Below are 21263 nucleotides of genomic sequence, written 5' to 3' on the forward strand. Positions count from 1 at the left end.
CCATGCCCCCAAAAGGTAAGAGTCATTTGTGCTCTTCTGTTTAGAGCTCTTTTGCTAACACTTTAAAAGGGGCGGGTGTACAGCGGCCGGCTTCCTTGATGCTTAATGTATCTATCTTCTGCGTGGGAGCGGCTGTCCGACTGATCCTGCTGTCGGCGGATCGGCGGACTGGCAAGGTAAGTGTCCTGTTTCTCACAGTGCCACAATAAACCTTCAGTTCCTGATTTACCCTCAACACAGAGCCTCGTCTCATGCTTGTAGGGAAAAGCTATACCTGCTGCAAACCCTGCCTTGGGATTGCCCTATAATCACTTGGTCTACTCTACAGCCTCTCTCCCAACAGGGGAGAAAGGATATCTCTGGGCGGCAAAAAGCCCTCACCCTATCGGGGTGCCGCTACACTTAATAATAATTCTAATGTTTTATTTTCATGAATCTCAGATAGTGGGCAGCATCCCAATTGTTGTTGACCTTCAGTCCTCAGTCTGCAGTTGTCTTTTGTGCCGTTAGATTATGGGAATCTCAGTTCAATGCTTTTAAAATACCAGTTGGCCTGCCGTATATCACTGTATATATATCTTTGTGTAAATTTATTCTACAGTAACAATGCTTACTCTGCTCATTTATCAGATCCAAATTATCTTTATGTTTCTGATGGATTGAACGAAGGAGACAGTCTTACAGCGGTCGACCATAAAGATGTTGCACCTATAGGTATGAACACTTTCAGTTTCTATGGTCATGTGTTTGCAATATCCGAACTCTGACCATATTAAAACTCTGTGAAAATAAGAATGTATTACCAGATATAAACAAACATGAAATTGTCTTTAACAAAACCATGAAATGGAGAAAATCTTACGGAGAATATCTGCATTGTATAGAGGTGATACTATATAAACCTGTAGAGAAAGCGCTGTTGGGGTCCATCACCCTAATTCTGCTCATCCTAAGCAAGAACAGAGATTAGAGATTTAAAATCTTAGTTGCAGGTTTACTTGGGCTCATCCTATTCATTATTGCTTTGCCTGCTCCACCCTCATGTCTCCCATATGGTCCACACCTCTATGGCATTGTCTTAAAATCTGTAACTAAATATGGCAGAAGAAATTTATGTAGACATGTCAAAGCAATGCTGCTCACCCTATATTAGATTATAATAATGTTAAAGGATTATTATAGAGTCAGGAACACAAACATGTATTCCTGACCCTATCGTGTTAGAACCACCATCTAGCCCCCCTGGCCCTCACTTGCCCCTCACTTGCCCCTTGGCTGACATCATCAGAAATTGTGTTCTGAGCCAATCACAAGGCTTTCACATAGGACTGGATGAGATGGTCAAGGAGGCAGATCAGGGGCAGAGCCAGCACAAAAAAATTACAAAACGTATCAATGAAAAGTGAAGGATTCTGATTGTGGTAAAAGAAGCAGAATGCCGAGATCAGAGAGGGAGGATGAAGAGGGTAAAAATGAAATAGATCTTTTTGTAACTGACACAGAATGAATGAAGTAAATATAACTGGGAAAAAAAGGAACAACCAACAATTAAGTTCTTCATCCATTCATATTGTGCATAATTAGTGGTGCATGATGATTTGGGGTACAAGCTGGAAGTAGAATTGAGGTGTTCTACACTAAATGTGATATATTTATTATTAATTAATAAAACAATATGGCTGACTGACGGACTGAGAGATCGTATACTACAATTCCCATTAATAGAATTTATTATCTATCTCTTTCAGGAGAAAATGAGCAAACACCGTACACACCCAGTATCTTCCCTATTGTTACCTGCATTGTTTTGGGGCTTCTCCTCAGTGTGGGGGTGATTGCTATAGGGATCCTGATGAAATACCTATATCGCTACAGAGAAGGTAAGTCCCATGCAGAGAGAGAGTGTGACAGATACTATCACAATCACCGACTGATATTATAATTATCATGTAGCCCCATTTGCAGCCATCACTGGGAGAGAAATACACGGTAAAATGATACATTTAATAAACAGAAAGGATCATAGAATGTGAAGATAAATTGTGGATATGCTTCCCTTGGCTGCCATTATTCTGTATATATTACTACATGTCAGATTATGTATAGATACGTGACATACAGCCGTGTTTCTGCTTATCTCCAGCCTTCTCTTCTCTAACGGATTACAATCCTGTATACGAGGAAATCGATTACAATCTGATAATCAATCGACACAAATCCTCCGGCCGTTCAGGTACACACAGTTTATCTTTTATTTTTGTATTTGGATTTCAGTCTATTGAGTGTTACTGCCAAAAATATAAAACACAATTCAAACCGGAAATGAGGAAAGCGTAACCAGATAATTGTCACATCCTGTTCCTAGCTGCCGATCTTTCTGGCAATGGCTTCTGGTATCCAGTACTCTTTTTACTCTTTTTACTCTTGTCACTTTTCAATTCTGATTTTGACCATTTGAACTTACTATATCTCAAGTTTTTAGTGCCCTCACTTGGTGTTTGGGATTTTCCCGAACCCCCATATATATTTGTTTGTATTTGCTATATATAGGCTTTCCTGGAGTGTGCCTATTTAGTGGCAGCTTTTAACATTGAGATCCTTTAGTTTGGATCTACCTTCATTGCGTATTTTTCTGTGTTATTTATCATATCATACATCTGAAAACCATCACACAATGATTATTATAAAATACAAAACTTTATTATTTCAACGCAGTTTATAACTCCAGAGACTCTGCTAAAAAACTGGAATATTATGAAAGTGAAGAAAAATTGGACAGAGAACTTGGAAAAGGTATTTTAATAAAATGGAATCTGTCTCGGTTCATAATTATATGAATTAAAACTATCGATAGGGAAAATTCTAAATATAAATATTTTTTTTTTATACACATAGTACAATATATTGGGAATAATTATAAAAAACAGATATTTTGTAAAATATAATTGGATAAAATGTGTTTGTAAAAATAACGAAATTGTATAATGATAACAGACAATATTAAATGATCCGATTCTTGGATGAATGGAAAACTGTATTTTTATTATGAATTTTGATTGGTTACAGTTTCTGAACTGTTTGTGCATTTGGTGTTACCATTGTCAGAATCCAATAATGTCGTAATCCAATTCTGCCGATAATGCGGCTGCAGTTAGAAACCACTATCAAATCAAAACCAACATTTGCTCACATCATTAATCACACAAAAATGGCTATTTGAGATTCTATTACAGGTTGAAGACTGTCAACAGTCTATACGATATATTGGAGTTATGTACGTTTTGTGATGGCTCTTTAAAACCCCCGACCTTCACAGAACTGAAAATGTAGAGAAGTCAGAACTATTAGAATAAAAGAAGAAATACCATTGCTGTCCTGTGCACTCAGCCTAGAGATTGCTGTTTAGGGATACCTACAAGATACAAAATTATGTGAATTGGCACAATGGATATTAGTAAATGTTTGTTTATACTTTAGCTCTTCCCTACTTTATCACCGAGTCTCTCCAGATACACGCTGGACAGATAGTGTCTGTTCTGTGGAGTTAACTTCTCTCCATCGTTCTGTCTCAGACAATGACCGTGATGGAGATCTGCAATATAATTATGATGACGCAGAAATAGCGGATCCCAACGACTCAACAAATGTCACAATCAGTGAAGGTAAGAACAATGTATTTTATCTCATTATAAATGATCGCATTGTCCAGAGCTGTAAATCATTCCAGGTTCTGCACCCTATATTGGGGCTGTCTAAATAAATATATCATACACTTAGCACAGTTTTATTCAGCTATAATTCAATTAAACCATTCCTGTGCTAAAAGTAAAGAGTTACGTTGTTTATGTAAACCCATTAGTCCTTTAACTACCTGGTATCGTCCAAGATGTACCCAGCTGTCATTGTAGCATGAAATATCATATTTATTATTATATTAGCATTTAAATAGCTCCAGCATACTCCACAGCGTTTTACAATTACAGAATGGGGATACTTTGTAGCAAGTCATTTTAATACAAACCAGGAGGCTTCATATTTGCCTCTTTCTTTGCTGCTGCCCCCCGGGTGAGTGTCAATAAATCAATTCCTTCGGCATTCTGTACGCAGTGGGTCACCCAATACAAAGACTGCGGCCGTAGGCAAAGCGTCAAAAATATCAATATTGTGTGACACCTCTGTCTGCCCCCTTAATAAGCGATGACACCTTTTAATACCCCCAAATAAGTGGGTTACACCTTTTTCTGCCCCAGAATAGGCAGGTCACACCTCGTTTTGTCATTGAATAGGCAGGCCATACCTACAAGCAACCATAGACTGCACCAGTTTCTCAGATAGGCTTGAGGTAGGACTGAAGGCAGGAGTTTCATTACACGTAGAGTTAAAAATAAAATAAAAAGAGGTAGGAGTAAAGGGAACTAGTTAGACAGTCAGGACTAATTCTGTAAAGGCCATAAAAGACTGTTGTGGATTACACCATTTGGTACAAAATAGATAGGGAAAATGGGCGATAGGCACCCAGACAACTGGCAATTACAGGGGCAAATAATATAAGATAAAACCCCATATATAGATAGTGGAAAGTAGACAGTTTAGTGGCAGAACTTAAAGGTGGAGGTCAACCAGGGAGCCTAGTAGAGTACCATAAATAAACACATAAAGACAAATTGGCAAATACATCAAGGAAGATAAAGTAGTCATGCACAAAAACAGCCTCAAGAAGCACAAAACCTGGCTCACCATTATGAACTGAGTATAGGATGGCTGCACAGAGTCCAGAAGCCTGAAGGATGCAGGACAGAGTCATGTGGAAGCGGTTAAAGGTACCACATGGAGAAGGAAGAGGAGAGCAGGCTTGGGTGGTATGTAGTGCTGTAGATGGCGATGGTACCAAGAGTGAGGGAAAGTGAAGTGTAAATGAAGTGTAAAAGTCCAAACTCCTTTTTATCCAGAGACGCCGATTGAGAAGGTTCCTCCATATGGTTATGAGAATGTAGAAGAGTCAAATCAGGAAGAAACCACCGTAATCAATAATGGAGATGGTAAGCTGAAATACCCCTCATGTCACAAGCGTATTGTCCCATGTCTCTGTATGTAGTCTCTAGGTATGTTTACAGAACAATAAACATAGAATGGAAGAACAGCATGAGATTCGGGGATTACACAGAATGTCCACTCATGGGAGTTTATTAGTGAGGAATACAATATTGTGCAATCATTTCCAGGCAGACATTTTAGTTATACAGACCATTTACGTTTTTATAGATAAGAAACCTCATCATTCGATGCCATTGTGGCTTAGTTGATAAACACCCAGTAGGTTCGAAACGTTGCTGCTTTTACCCCCGTAATGCTGCTATTTCGTTTATCCCGGAGTTCGTGAACTGTTATATATTCTGCATATTGTGGTTTAGCTGACATCATGTTATTGTTGTAACTCAGGTTCCCACTCTGAGAACCAGACAGAGGAATATGGATATGATGAGGCAGTTTCAGGACATTTCCCTCGACTACTGTACAAAGACGAAACTGCTATTAATACCAACGAGGACAATAACCTTGTAAAATCAGCCAAAGGTTTGTAATAATTGTAGCATTCACTCATTATCATATTGCAGCGTAACATGATATACATACTATGTTTATTATTACAGGATCATATATCCTGTATATCATATATCTAGTACTTTGTGAAGTAATTTTATCATTGTGCAAAAATACAAAAAAATCTAGTAAAACATGGCGCTATAAAATTAGCAACTCACAATGGTAGAGCAGTATAAAGTCTGCTCTAACTTTAAGAGCTTTCTTGTCCTATCTGCAGGACTCTGTCGAAGCAGTAGGATGATGTACTTGAAGTAAGCAGGACGGCAACGGAATAAAAGTAAACCCTTTATTGATACAAAGTATAAAAGCAAAGACCTTCTCCCTGGAAAGCTGTTGTATATCGATCCCACTTCTGACTCGCGGCATGCACTTGCGGTCTTCTAGTGGTCGGACGGAATAGGAGGTGCTTGTGGCACGTACTCATGTTGTAGCGGAGAGCTGATATCCCACAGCTATTTTCCACTTACGATCCCAGTGAGGCTCAGGAACAAGGCAATTGTAAATCCACAAGCAGAGTTTCCAGCAGGCAAAGTAACACAGCAATATCCCAACAGCAATCCCAATAACTGGACGACACACAGTTTCAGGAGCAGAACTAACTATCTTTATTCCAGGGTTCCTTATAAAGCATGCTCCCATGCAAGGGAGGGATTTACATCAATTAAGACAGTAACCAATACTGTAACTGTTACCTCCCACACATCTCCTCCCCTCAGAGTGACTCATAATCCCCTTAATTTATACTGTACATTGCCCCAAACCTGGATGTACCCCTGAACTAGTACCTATCATCAATATTAGGGTACCACCTTGATCTGGGTGAATAATATATCCAAAATTCACCCAGATCGGACCAGGGGTTCGGTATTTAGGTGGAGGGTGAAGTTTGACCGACCGCACACGAGGTGGTAACTGAAAAGGGTTCCATGCGTTTGGGCCCTGCGGTCGGTCTCCGTTCGGCAGTAAAAACCTAGCCATCCACACTTAAATTCACCTGTATCATAGTTCCCTCGTTCGGTACTTTGTTTCTACCGAATGGGGATTCGTTAGGTCCCTCCGTTCGGTAGTTACGGAGCTCTGGAGGTCTCAGCGGTGTTCGGTTGTTTGAGTGTCTGATTTGAGTTCCAGACACTCGACGACCAAACACCGCTGAGATTTTTATGCGTAAGATGGCCGCCCAGGCATTAGCAATTACAGTTACAGTTGCGGTTTGCGAGAAGTGTGAACGCCTAACGAGGCGCACACTTCTCGCTGGGGTGGTCTAATGGTTCAGTAGTTTCATTCCCATGAAACTACCGAACCCACATACGAAATCATACAGAAATACACGAATACAATAAATGAATACAGTCACATATGTATGTTACAGGACAGGCTTAATACATTCCGCTACACACGTCGTGCGTCGAATAGCGTGATGACGCGTTTCGCCTAGGTGGCCTCCTCAGATCACGTTCGGGTGGTTGCCATCTCTTGGAATATGTACCCGTCTATGTAGGAATAAAAAAAAAAAAATATAAAAAATAGATTTGAAACTCTAACACAAGAACAACCACTATCCAGACAGAACAATTTTTTAGGAAAGCAGAGGGGGAAGGTTTCTTTCTCACCCCCAAAAAAGGAGAGAGAGAGACCTAGAGGATGCAGGGGAGGGGTTGAACTTCAACAACGAAAAAAGAGGAAGGATGTCAAATTGGAGGGAGTGATGAATACAAACCGAGTATAGATGAAATAAGGATTTTAAATAAGGGTCTGAAATTTGCACCTTCAAGAAATTTTTATTCTTTTTCAGCCTATTGGATATATTGAAATATTCTAGAACCCTGACTTTAAAAATATTTTTTAATATTAATAAATTTGTAGATTCTAAAACAAGTGGAACCCATACGGCACTAAGAAATAAATAAAAAAAAAAATTCCTAGGACTTACAAAACTAGTGAAATTGAGATATTTGAGAAATCTGTGATTGAGGACTTTGAAAAACTTGATATAGAAAATAAAATAAAAAAGTTTAGGAATAATTTAAGTGGACAAGTACATAAGGCTCTACAGAACTTAAGGAGAAACAAAGAGATTATTATTAAGCCCGCAGACAAGGGAGGTAGCATTGTCATCCAAAATACAAAGGATTATTCGGAGGAATGTTACAGACAATTAAAAGATACCAATGTATATATTGAACTAAAATAAGATCATATTCAAGAGATAAAATCCTCCTTATTTGCACTGCTGGAGAGAGGTAAAGAGTGCTAAATGATAACGAATATAATATTCCCAGGACATCTGTCTGTTACACTTTACCAAAAGTGCATAAAAGTCTGACACAACCCCCTGGTAGACCAATTGTTTCTGGTATTGGCTCCATATCAGCTAATCTCTCGAAGTATGTGGACATTTGGTTGCAAGATTTGGTTAAGGAAATGCCTTCATACTTAAGAGATACTACAGATGTTATTAAAATTATTAAGAATGTCAGCTGGAAAGAGGGCTATTTTCTGGTGACTTCAGGTGTGTCGGCATTATACACATCAATCCCACATGACTTAGGTTGTAATACAATTCAGGATTGTTTAAAAAGGTCAGGTACATTTTCAGATGAGCATATAATATTTTTAACAGACAGTATTAGATGGATTTTAGAAAATAATTATATTTTTTTATAATTCTAGGTTTTATTTGCAGCATCAGGGTACGGCTATGGGGACCAGGTTTGCCCCCAGTTATGCCAATTTATTTATGCTGGGTTGGGAAAATGATGTTATTAACAGCACAGCATGGGGGACGGACCTGGTCACATACCATAGGTATATTGATGACTTATTTTTCATATGGAAGGGGACGCTAAGTGATTTGGAAACTTTTTTAATAAGTATGTATAATAGTAATTGGGGCATTGAACTAAATAGTCAATTTAGAACTACAAGCATACATTTTTAGATCTGGAAATCTATACAGAATGGGATATTCTAAAAACAAAAACAAAAATTCAAAAAAGTGGATGCTAATAGTTGTCCTATTTAATAGAGGACATTATACACCTTGGTTAAATAATATACCAAGAGGACAGGTACAAAGGATTAGGAGAAATTGCACTGATAATGACATTTTTAAAGAACAAGCTAAACTAGTTTTAGATAAATTTGCACAAAATAAATACCCTGAAGTTATACTTGAAAAAGCATTTGAAGAAACTAACATATTGAACCAACAAGAATTGATTTCCAAACACAACATTTCATAAAAAATTGATAATTTTAATTTAATGCCCTTGGTTTTAGATTTTAATAATGATAATAGGAAAGTTAAATCCATTATAAATAACAATTAATTAACAATATCTACATATCCCATTCAGAGCGGGAATTAACAATATCTGCATATCCCTAGGTAGACTTTAGAAATGTCTGCTTTTGATACAACACACGTGATAATTCCCCAGAATACTGTGTTAAATATGTAAAAAAGCACCGACAGGTTCTAATAGATTGTGATCCTAATGACTTGTTGTAAAGTTTCCACAAATTTCCAGAAATAGATAGACCCCCATTATAGTGAGTACAATTACTGTGACAGGAACTGGCGTGAAATAATAAAACTATTTATTATATCACCGCTGGTTCGAGATTCTGAGAGATCAGGTTTGCTGACAGCTAACTCCGTGCTGTAACAGACGTATGAAATTATCCACACATTCACTGTGTGTCCCAGCAGCCGGTATGTGATAAAGGGTCACCTGGTCCGAAGTCTCTATTCACTACCAATAGTGCTTACACTGGCATCATTATCCCTAATCCCATAATTTCTAAATAAATCCTTTTATTACCCTATCCATCCCAAAACTCAAAAATAAATGTTAAAATGATTGCTCCTTTTCACCGCCCCATATCTATAATTTTACAAATTTATTTTGTAGATTTTATTTGCTAAGGACTTGAAAGACCTCTCGTCTGGATAATTCACCAGTTATACAATCTTTTTAAAAGCTGTTTTCATGAAGAACATTTATGTTAAATCCGTTTTATTGAAGTCATCATAATAAACAGTTCTCCACGCAGGGGATGAAGCGGAGCCCGCACACACAATAGGTTGTTATTGTCTCTAACTTTTTTTCCCTTTAGAAAAAGCTTGACAACTACACCATGAAAGCAATAGTGTACAGCGATTATGCACATCATTTGTGTGATTATATATATAGAGCAACGACAAGCATAGCATGTTACAGGGTGACTGAGTAAATATATTCAGCATAGCATGTTACAGTGTGACTGAGTAAATATATTCAGCATAGCATGTTACAGTGTGACTGAGTAAATATATTCAGCATAGCATGTTACAGTGTGACTGAGTAAATATATTCAGCATGGCATGTTACAGTGTGACTGAGTAAATATATTCAGCATGGCATGTTACAGTGTGACTGAGTAAATATATTCAGCATGGCATGTTACAGTGTGACTGAGTAAATATATTCAGCATAGCATGTTACAGTGTGACTGAGTAAATATATTCAGCATAGCATGTTACAGTGTGACTGAGTAAATATATTCAGCATAGCATGTTACAGTGTGACTGAGTAAATATATTCAGCATGGCATGTTACAGTGTGACTGAGTAAATATATTCAGCATAGCATGTTACAGTGTGACTGAGTAAATATATTCAGCATAGCATGTTACAGTGTGACTGAGTAAATATATTCAGCATGGCATGTTACAGTGTGACTGAGTAAATATATTCAGCATGGCATGTTACAGTGTGACTGAGTAAATATATTTAGCATAGCATGTTACAGTGTGACTGAGTAAATATATTCAGCATGGCATGTTACAGTGTGACTGAGTAAATATATTCAGCATGGCATGTTACAGTGTGACTGAGTAAATATATTTAGCATAGCATGTTACAGTGTGACTGAGTAAATATATTTAGCATAGCATGTTACAGTGTGACTGAGTAAATATATTCAGCATAGCATGTTACAGTGTGACTGAGTAAATATATTCAGCATGGCATGTTACAGCGTGACTGAGTAAATATATTCAGCATGGCATGTTACAGTGTGACTGAGTAAATATATTCAGCATGGCATGTTACAGCGTGACTGAGTAAATATATTCAGCATAGCATGTTACAGTGTGACTGAGTAAATATATTCAGCATAGCATGTTACAGTGTGACTGAGTAAATATATTCAGCATAGCATGTTACTGTGTGACTGAGTAAATATATTCAGCATAGCATGTTACAGTGTGACTGAGTAAATATATTCAGCATAGCATGTTACAGTGTGACTGAGTAAATATATTCAGCATAGCATGTTACAGTGTGACTGAGTAAATATATTCAGCATAGCATGTTACAGTGTGACTGAGTAAATATATTCAGCATAGCATGTTACAGCGTGACTGAGTAAATATATTCAGCATGGCATGTTACAGTGTGACTGAGTAAATATATTCAGCATAGCATGTTACAGTGTGACTGAGTAAATATATTCAGCATGGCATGTTACAGTGTGACTGAGTAAATATATTCAGCATAGCATGTTACAGTGTGACTGAGTAAATATATTCAGCATAGCATGTTACAGTGTGACTGAGTAAATATATTCAGCATAGCATGTTACAGTGTGACTGAGTAAATATATTCAGCATAGCATGTTACAGTGTGACTGAGTAAATATATTCAGCATAGCATGTTACAGTGTGACTGAGTAAATATATTCAGCATGGCATGTTACAGTGTGACTGAGTAAATATATTCAGCATGGCATGTTACAGTGTGACTGAGTAAATATATTCAGCATAGCATGTTACAGTGTGACTGAGTAAATATATTCAGCATGGCATGTTACAGTGTGACTGAGTAAATATATTCAGCATAGCATGTTACAGTGTGACTGAGTAAATATATTCAGCATGGCATGTTACAGTGTGACTGAGTAAATATATTCAGCATGGCATGTTACAGTGTGACTGAGTAAATATATTCAGCATTGAATGTTACAGTGTGACTGAGTAAATATATTCAGCATAGCATGTTACAGTGTGACTGAGTAAATATATTCAGCATAGCATGTTACAGTGTGACTGAGTAAATATATTCAGCATAGCATGTTACAGTGTGACTGAGTAAATATATTCAGCATAGCATGTTACAGTGTGACTGAGTAAATATATTCAGCATGGCATGTTACAGCGTGACTGAGTAAATATATTCAGCATAGCATGTTACAGCGTGACTGAGTAAATATATTCAGCATAGCATGTTACAGTGTGACTGAGTAAATATATTCAGCATAGCATGTTACAGTGTGACTGAGTAAATATATTCAGCATAGCATGTTACAGTGTGACTGAGTAAATATATTCAGCATAGCATGTTACAGTGTGACTGAGTAAATATATTCAGCATAGCATGTTACAGCGTGACTGAGTAAATATATTCAGCATGGCATGTTACAGTGTGACTGAGTAAATATATTCAGCATAGCATGTTACAGTGTGACTGAGTAAATATATTCAGCATAGCATGTTACAGTGTGACTGAGTAAATATATTCAGCATAGCATGTTACAGTGTGACTGAGTAAATATATTCAGCATAGCATGTTACAGTGTGACTGAGTAAATATATTCAGCATGGCATGTTACAGTGTGACTGAGTAAATATATTCAGCATAGCATGTTACAGTGTGACTGAGTAAATATATTCAGCATAGCATGTTACAGTGTGACTGAGTAAATATATTCAGCATGGCATGTTACAGTGTGACTGAGTAAATATATTCAGCATAGCATGTTACAGTGTGACTGAGTAAATATATTCAGCATAGCATGTTACAGTGTGACTGAGTAAATATATTCAGCATGGCATGTTACAGTGTGACTGAGTAAATATATTCAGCATGGCATGTTACAGTGTGACTGAGTAAATATATTCAGCATGGCATGTTACAGTGTGACTGAGTAAATATATTCAGCATAGCATGTTACAGTGTGACTGAGTAAATATATTTAGCATAGCATGTTACAGTGTGACTGAGTAAATATATTCAGCATAGCATGTTACAGTGTGACTGAGTAAATATATTCAGCATGGCATGTTACAGTGTGACTGAGTAAATATATTCAGCATAGCATGTTACAGTGTGACTGAGTAAATATATTCAGCATAGCATGTTACAGTGTGACTGAGTAAATATATTCAGCATGGCATGTTACAGTGTGACTGAGTAAATATATTCAGCATAGCATGTTACAGTGTGACTGAGTAAATATATTCAGCATAGCATGTTACAGTGTGACTGAGTAAATATATTCAGCATGGCATGTTACAGTGTGACTGAGTAAATATATTCAGCATAGCATGTTACAGTGTGACTGAGTAAATATATTCAGCATAGCATGTTATGTCTACAGTAGGAGGCATATATTTGTGAATGAGTATGGACTCCACCCACTATGAATGAGTGGTCTTTCCATCATATTTTCTTTGTTTGTTTAAATTACTCTGGGGTTAGGCCCCTTATACCTCCTGTAACCTTCATAGAGGCTCTGGAGTTGGCTCGTCCAACACCTTTCACCCTCTATCTTTTTGTCATATCTGGAATGGTAGTCATCCTAAATAATCGCATTTAGTGCCTTCCGTGTAGACCAATAACGTAAAATAGTTACATTAAAAAACTTATACGGTTAGAACAGTAAACTAATAAGATGCAATATTACAACCAGGTAATTATGTCATAGAGCAGCAGTAACACAAACAATGATAACGTATGTAGTTAGCAGTTTCCCTTGATTGGGGACATGATAATAAAAGCCTGCATGATGGCCCCTCTGAGTGTACTCATGGCTCAGTAGGTACACGCCTGGTTAGGAGGTGATTTCCCAAAATAAATTAAAAAATGAAAAACAAAAATATGTCCAATGAAAAACAAAAATATGTCCACTTAGTCCCTTCCACCTTATGATGAAACTAGTGTCCCATTCCACTCTGTCAGAGGCTGCCACTAGGTTTATTTAGAGGCCTCCAAGGGTGTAGGTATCTCAGATAGGCATAAGCAAGAGTGTTCCAGCTAGGTGTCCACAGCACCACAGGCACTCGAGGGCCCGCCAAGCCACGGTGCTCCTACCACATAAAGTTAGCGGGTCAGCATCCTCCTGCACCTCCGCTATACCACTGGTATCCCTGCTGTGAATGTGTGTAGCCTCATTATGCCTCACCCACTGGTGGCAACCTCTCTGAGGCTGGGCGCCCTTGACCTCACAGCCACCAGTCCGCTGGAGGCCCCGGCACCCCTCCAACTGGGCTCACAGCTACAGGGGCAACATCCTCTGGATCTCCTTCATCATCCAGAGGTCAGGTTTACATGCTAAGCGGCAAAACAAAACAACACCGTTGTTAAGTGTTAATATCGTATAAATCACTTAACTCCAATCAATCTGTGGCCTCCCAAGATCGTTATCCACCCAAAACGATTGTTATATATGTATAGAACCACAAGCAGAAATGGGATACGGCTGTACAGTCTATAGAGGGAACATACAAAGAAAAAACAATAGTGTGATACAGTATATACAGTGAATAGTGCGCTTAAATGGATGCACTCACGAGATGGTGAAGATAAAAGAGCATTCAAAGGTGCCTCCCCAGGATATATGGAGGGATGCTGATATCCTTTGCAAATGTCGAGCAGCCAATGGGACACAGGACTCCAGGTGAGTAGTAGTAGAAAATATTCGTAATTTTTATTCTCTTTAAAAGGTGAAACAACACCATAAAAATAAAATATAAAAGTGCAGCAATAGGTCCAACGCGTTTCGTTCAACACAGGAACTTCATCAGGGTCCGCACAATAAAAGAAATCACCAGCAGTATTGCAGATTATAAAAAAATATACATGGACCGCACAATAACCGCACAATAACCGCACAATAAAATAAATCACCAGCAGTATTGCAGATTATAAAAAAATATACATGGATGTATATTTTTTATAATCTGCAATACTGCTGGTGATTTCTTTTATTGTGCGGACCCTGATGAAGTTCCTGTGTTGAACGAAACGCGTTGGACCTATTGCTGCACTTTTATATTTTATTTTTATGGTGTTGTTTCACCTTTTAAAGAGAATAAAAATTACGAATATTTTCTACTACTACTCACCTGGAGTCCTGTGTCCCATTGGCTGCTCGACATTTGCAAAGGATATCAGCATCCCTCCATATATCCTGGGGAGGCACCTTTGAATGCTCTTTTATCTTCACCATCTCGTGAGTGCATCCATTTAAGCGCACTATTCACTGTATATACTGTATCACACTATTGTTTTTTCTTTGTATGTTCCCTCTATAGACTGTACAGCCGTATCCCATTACATGCTAAGCCTCCTCTCCAGGCACCCCGCACCCCCAAGATCTTTTCGGGATCCCGGATCTTTGGTGTGACAGACCCCCTGCCATGTCATGGCTGCGCCTCCTTTCCACAGAGTTGAGACAGTGTTTGCTGTAAAGGGAGGCTGGCGGCTGCAGTCCTGTGCAATATGTCCACTATCCCAGTAGGTCCATCTCAGTCGGACGCCGATCCGCCAAGTCAGTGCATTTCTTGAGCATTGGGCCAGGCAGCCCCCCAGCTGTAATCACCAGCGGCAGCTAGTTGTCCTCCTTTAGCTCCTCGTGGCGAGGGGCTCTCTCATGCAGGTATACACGTGTGCGTGTATAGGTGGAAAAGCAACCTCGTCTCTGCTCCTGGCTGCGGTATTCCCCCCATCTTTTACTTCTCACCAGTGGCTCAGGCAGCTGCCGATTCATGATATTTATGCACTTTTTGGGGGATCCGAGCCAGAGCCACATGTGGCAGCATCCGGTCAGCTCGGTGGCCGGCCCCCTGAAGGGCATATTTAGCCTTTCCATATTCCAGGGCTAATAAAATTATTATCATTGAATTGGACAATAGTTACATCTTATACAAAGAATTGTTTTACACTTAGAAAAGATAACTTTTTTTTATTTGTTTTTTATTTATCCATTCAGGATTTGAGGCATTGAGTACAAATAATATATTTAACCATGGCCCTGAGATACATGATCTTCCAATCTCCGTTACCATGGACTATGATGATACAATGGTGGCCTGACCAGTCTGCTGACCTCCGGAATTAGTGGACTTTGCCCACTCTTATCCAACATGTTACTAAAATGTTCTGAAGGAGATGACATTTATTGCTTAAAGAAATGATAATCAAATAATGTTTTCACGTTCTATATATTCAGATTAAACAAAATAAATAATATCCTTCAATAAAATGGAAAATATGGGAAATGTATGAATTTTACTGGAATAGCACTATTTTAGAACAATGAGCTTTTATGCCATTTATTTTTTATTAATTTTAGGGGTTTATTCATTCAAGTAATAATTGTAAAAAAAAATGGAGGCCAAAATAATAGGTGTGGAAAAAATGCTGAATTTTTCATTATTTAGTTAATATATATTTATACATTTTTTTGTTTTTTTGTCGATACACAATGCTTGTTTTACAAATGTTATACCCATTGTGTTTTCTAGAAATAATAAAATACACAAATTATCCAGAGTCCGTGACTTTCTTTATAGACAATGTATAACAATCCTGTCTAATACTCTGTGTTAATACTTTACTGGTCAGTATTGATTAGTACAGACCGTTCATCTTCAATAAAATATCTCACAAAACCATATTCACTGCACAACACTAAACCTCCAGTTATTCTCAACATCGACATATACTCCACTTATACTCTGCTTCTACTACTCTAATCCCAGCTCCCTCAGTCATACTGCTCATCCACAGCCATATACCTCCAGCTTACACACCCCTTATACTCTACTATGGAGTTATTTCAGCCAGGCATTCGTGCTTTGACGCTGAGATGTTTTGGCAGTCAGCCAGCTGTGTCCATGCATAGGTATTTTCCTTTGGTTCTCAGATATGTTAGAATGAAGGAGATCCAGACACTGCAGAACACGAGTATACTAAGGGTGATATACTAATAAATGGCCAGTAATGTACTGGCAAGATATTCTACAAAGAAGCTCAATAAAGCTAATAAAAGAATATACCCATCTACAAAATACTAGGCAAGTGCAGAACCTTCATTACACTGCAAGGTCACCACTGATGGTTGGGATTTAGTGTCAGAATCAGGAAAGAGTGGGGATTACAGGAGCCACGTAATACATACAACAACCTCTTCTAGTGAGCAGAGTAATACAACTGATCCATCAACGTGTCATCAGTGATACAACACTTAGAATGTCAATGGACTGTTGGTAGAACACAATAGTATGTGAACTGCTGAGGACTAAGGTACACGTGTTAATAACACATGATATAACAGTAAAATCAAATGTGATTTGTGGTGATGGCATAGCAATACTGACCTTAAATATTAGATTGGGGTGAAAAAACACTAGCATTTTATATAAAACTTAAAAAACAGGGGGGAAAAAAATAAAAAAAAATAAAAAATGAAAAAATAAAAAGAAATAGAAGAGTGAGAAGAGGATAGCATATGGGAGGACAGGGAAGGGTGGATTGTGTACGCCTAGCTCTAAACCAGTCAAAGTCATGCACCTCATCAAACACCATCTTACTAGCAGGCAGAAGTTCCTGTTGTCTAGGACAAAGAAAAGGAGTATGTAGTGAGTGTAGAAGAAAGGGGACATGCCACAGTGTTAGTCTGCATAACCTAATTAATTTAATTGTCACCCAGTCCACACACGTTTTGTTCCCACACATCCCTCTTAAGCTTCCAAAGTTAAAGGGACACTATAGTCACCAGAACAACTACAGCTTTTTGTATTTTTTCTGTTGAGTAGAATCATTCCACTCGGGCTTTTTGCAGTAAACAGTCTTTACAGAGAAAATACATTGTTTACATTACAGCCTAGTGATAACTTCACTGGTCACTCCTTAGATGGTTGCTAGAGGTGCTTCCTGGGCAGTACTGCCTAGTGTGCAGTACTGCTATTCAGTGTCTCCACCCTCTGCATGCAGTCACTGAACTTTCCTCATGGATATGCATTGATTCAATGAATCTCTATGAGGAGATGCTGATAGGCCGGGACTATGTTTGACTTGTGCTGGCTCTGCCCCTGATCTGCCTCCTTGATAGTCTCAGACAATCTTATGGGGAAGCATTGTGATTGGCTCAGACCACCACTTCTGAAGATGTCAGCAGACAGAGTCAGTTCAGAGGCAGGCAGGGGCAGAGCCAGCAGCTGCAGATTTAAATGCAAGTAATATTTTACTATATTTAGGGAGGCAAGAGGGAGCCAGGGAGGCTAGATGATGGTTTTAGCATAATAGGGTCAGAAATACATGATTGTGTTCTTGACCCTATAGTGCTCCTTTAAGCAAGAGTGTGTGAAGAGTAGTGAGGGTTGCCACATTTCTTGGGGAAAAAAAAACCTGTCTTAATCATTTGTATAATTAATTAGTTATGCGTGACATCACATGATGTAAATCACAAGAAGTGACATAAGAGAATATAATGTAAAATCACCAACAAACTACTTACAGTTTTATTCTGCTGTATAGATAGATTGCTCCCAGTGTCTACCTGTCTCTCAGTGTCTTCCTATCTCTCAAATCATGCAGTGTCTGTGTCCCTATGTATCACAGTGTCCCCATGTCACCCTGTCCCCTAGTCTCCCAGTGTCTCAGTGTCCCCATTATGGGGACATAATAGGGTCAGAAATACATGATTGTGTTCTTGACCCTATAGTGTTCCTTTATGGGAGTTTGCACCCAGACCACTCCAGAGATGTTTTCTACCCAGCTGAGGAAGCCTGTTTGGCAAAACGTGTCCTGGGAACTGTGAGACATAGACTTTAAACATTGGACTTATATTGCCGAATTAGTGTTGTTTTTTTATATTTGTATTTTAATAATTTTTTAACGTATATATGTTAATAGTAAATAATGTATTCTTTTTTTAAACACACTAACAACATTTTTCTGCTACCATAAAGAAGGAATGTGGTCCTCAACCACATATGCTATTTGACTTGAGCCTATTTGGAAGGCTCTGTGTCTGTGAGTACCCCATTTTTCTTCCACTTTATTATTCATGAAAACTATACAATATTGTACCATGTGCATTTTCTCTTGTGATATCATATAGGGCAAGAACACCCAAAAAAATATTTAAAGAAGGGAAAGGGTCGCCTCTACGGTCATGATTCCCTTTTATTCCAGAAGTTTGGTCCTTAAGGGGTTAAATTGCTTCAATATGTATATTTTATGATTTACACTATAATCAATAGCACAATTGATTAACATCTTCACTACTGAGCACTTTTATTTGCAAACTGTTTAGCTTAACATTTATTTGAATCAAGGGATGCATAGTTAGCATATACACATTTCATATGACAGCAATGTTGTCATAGATTGCTTTGGGGACAAGTAAAAAAAAATAAAAATTGTGTAAATTAACTTTTTCTTATCTGTTCCTACTTCATGAAAATATGTGGGAAATTAAAAACTTCAGACAGTATAGAGTAGCCTTTATCTTGCAATTGTTCACACCGGTCTGAAATGCTAGTATAAGAGCAGGAAAGTGTGACACAAATCAGAACCCTGTACGCATTACTAGCAGTGCAGTTTAATACAAATTGTAACAGAATATAAAAAGAGTGCCTGCATTTGAGTATAATTCTCAAATACCGTAAATACAGTTTATTCATACATTTCTAAAATAAAGGTATTTAAATCTGCTGTAGCAACCTTTGTCAAGATTTATATGGACTGCTGATGTAATACTAACAGTGAAATGGTAAATTCCATTCACTCCTTCCCCCTTCCTGACTGTAGGAATTGTATGATCCATTGAAACGTTCTGTACTGTTTGGAAGCAGGGGGTGAACTGACATTTGCAGAAACTTTACACTCATTATATCAGTGACTAGTTGATTCTGGCAGAGACATTTGTTCCTCTACAGATTGGCAGTCATAAAAAGAGTATAAATGAGGATTATAGCCGCTTCATGGGCAAGCTTTCATACTGCAAAATACATGAAAATAAAAATGCTAATACTCATTTTTAGTATTGATGGGGTTAAGTGCTCTTGACAATTTTTTATTAATGGACCACTATAGTGCCAGGAAAACATACTCGTTACTTGGTGAATGGAGTGAAAATAGACTCAGGTCTTGGCAATAAGTGTTCTGTATTAACCACCACTTTGATCGAGCAAACATAGCCAGTCAGGGAGGCATGGCCAATCTCGGACCTCCAAATTACATCGCAATGAATATCGTGATAACATGTGGACAGTTTTGTTTTTTTTCTTTGCAAAATGTGTTTGTGGGTTTAAAACCTTCTCAGTTTCCCACTTGATTTAGTGAAAGCCTTTTTAATCTTGTATTTCTGTAGTTACCATGTAATAAACGGTGTTATGCTATTTGCTCTCTTTTATGTTATGGGAAATAGGTTTTACATATAATTTTAACCCCTTTAGGACACAACTTCAGAAATGAATGGGAATCATGACGGAATATGTCCTTAGGAGTTAAACTCTCTTTTCTTGAGTGCTTTTGTTTTAAAATCACTTATTTATGTATTTTTTTTCAATCGACCAGCACTGAACAATTGATTTGGCAGTATTGTATATATTTGTGAATATTGTGTATCATTTTTATGCACATATTAGCAGTAACTATCCTGACTACCTTTAGTTATTGCTGCTATTAGATTGAGTGTGGTTTGCTGTGGTGTACACTGTGTGGGCTACTCTTTAGTCTGTATAATTTGTATTTTTTATCTACTTACTCTACCTAGACTTTTCCAGAGACGTGGCTGTCAGAGCGTTCTTACTCATACTGCAAAACTTGGGAAATAGTTATGTCAGGAATTCTGGATTTTTATTTGGTCTTGTTTGAGGATGAATATAAGAATTAGAAGAAAGAAGACTACGGATTAGTATTTTTTTTCAACAGGTATTAGTTTAAATCCATCCCTCATTAATATTAAGGAGGTTTATTTATTTTTATTGGGGGGTCTGGCTCAGAGATTGGCTTGCACAAGCCACGTAGGGGGGCCATGTTATTTTTTGGTGGATGAACAATTAGGGGTCCAGGATTTTCATTTATTTTCTTTAGCCAGCCGCAACAAACTCAACCTAGCACTAGCAGCCAAGCGGCAGATAGTACTTCCGATTATCATTTCATGTGAAAAGCAAATTAATTATAATTTGTGGATTTGCATCCTGATGAATTTATTCAGTTTATATTCGGTTGCCATGCCTTCGATTATGTTCAATTCCTGGGACTTGTATTGATTTGCATGTTGATAATAGTGATTTTCCAAATGCTTCTGAACTAATGAATCAAAAGTGGTCGGACCTACTGAGGTCACGAGCGCTTTAGTAAATCTGTTAATTGCCAACGTGGTCAGAATTCTGTCATTTTCCCCACATTTTGCCCATTTGGGCTGTGATCAGTATTTACAGCAAAGGTTTAAATCCTATCTTGTTCTACAACAGACTAATAAATGAGCCACTTACTTAGTAGAGCTTCTAGAAAATTATTTTTAATAGGTTTCTTACTCCAGATACATTTTCTAAATATCTATATATCCAAATGCCACCACAAGTTGTTAGAAAGTCTGCAG

The 21263-nt window shown here is 37.9% G+C and overlaps 1 protein-coding gene across 1 annotated transcript in view; it reads left to right on the plus strand.

Annotated features, from left to right (window-relative positions):
• Positions 1–16064, plus strand: part of LOC134582710 (scavenger receptor cysteine-rich type 1 protein M130-like) — a 109113-nt gene extending 93049 nt beyond the window's left edge. The window contains exons 15-22 of the mRNA XM_063439353.1: positions 631–714; positions 1749–1880; positions 2144–2233; positions 2716–2793; positions 3573–3662; positions 4950–5039; positions 5440–5574; positions 15639–16064. Coding sequence (XP_063295423.1) covers positions 631–714; positions 1749–1880; positions 2144–2233; positions 2716–2793; positions 3573–3662; positions 4950–5039; positions 5440–5574; positions 15639–15742 — 803 coding nt within the window. The 3' untranslated portion in view covers positions 15743–16064. The remainder of the gene's footprint in view (positions 1–630; positions 715–1748; positions 1881–2143; positions 2234–2715; positions 2794–3572; positions 3663–4949; positions 5040–5439; positions 5575–15638) is intronic.
• The last annotated feature ends 5199 nt before the right edge of the window (positions 16065–21263 follow it).

The sequence above is a fragment of the Pelobates fuscus genome, chromosome 13 (assembly GCF_036172605.1).
Source record: "Pelobates fuscus isolate aPelFus1 chromosome 13, aPelFus1.pri, whole genome shotgun sequence".
NCBI classification, from domain to species: domain Eukaryota; kingdom Metazoa; phylum Chordata; class Amphibia; order Anura; family Pelobatidae; genus Pelobates; species Pelobates fuscus.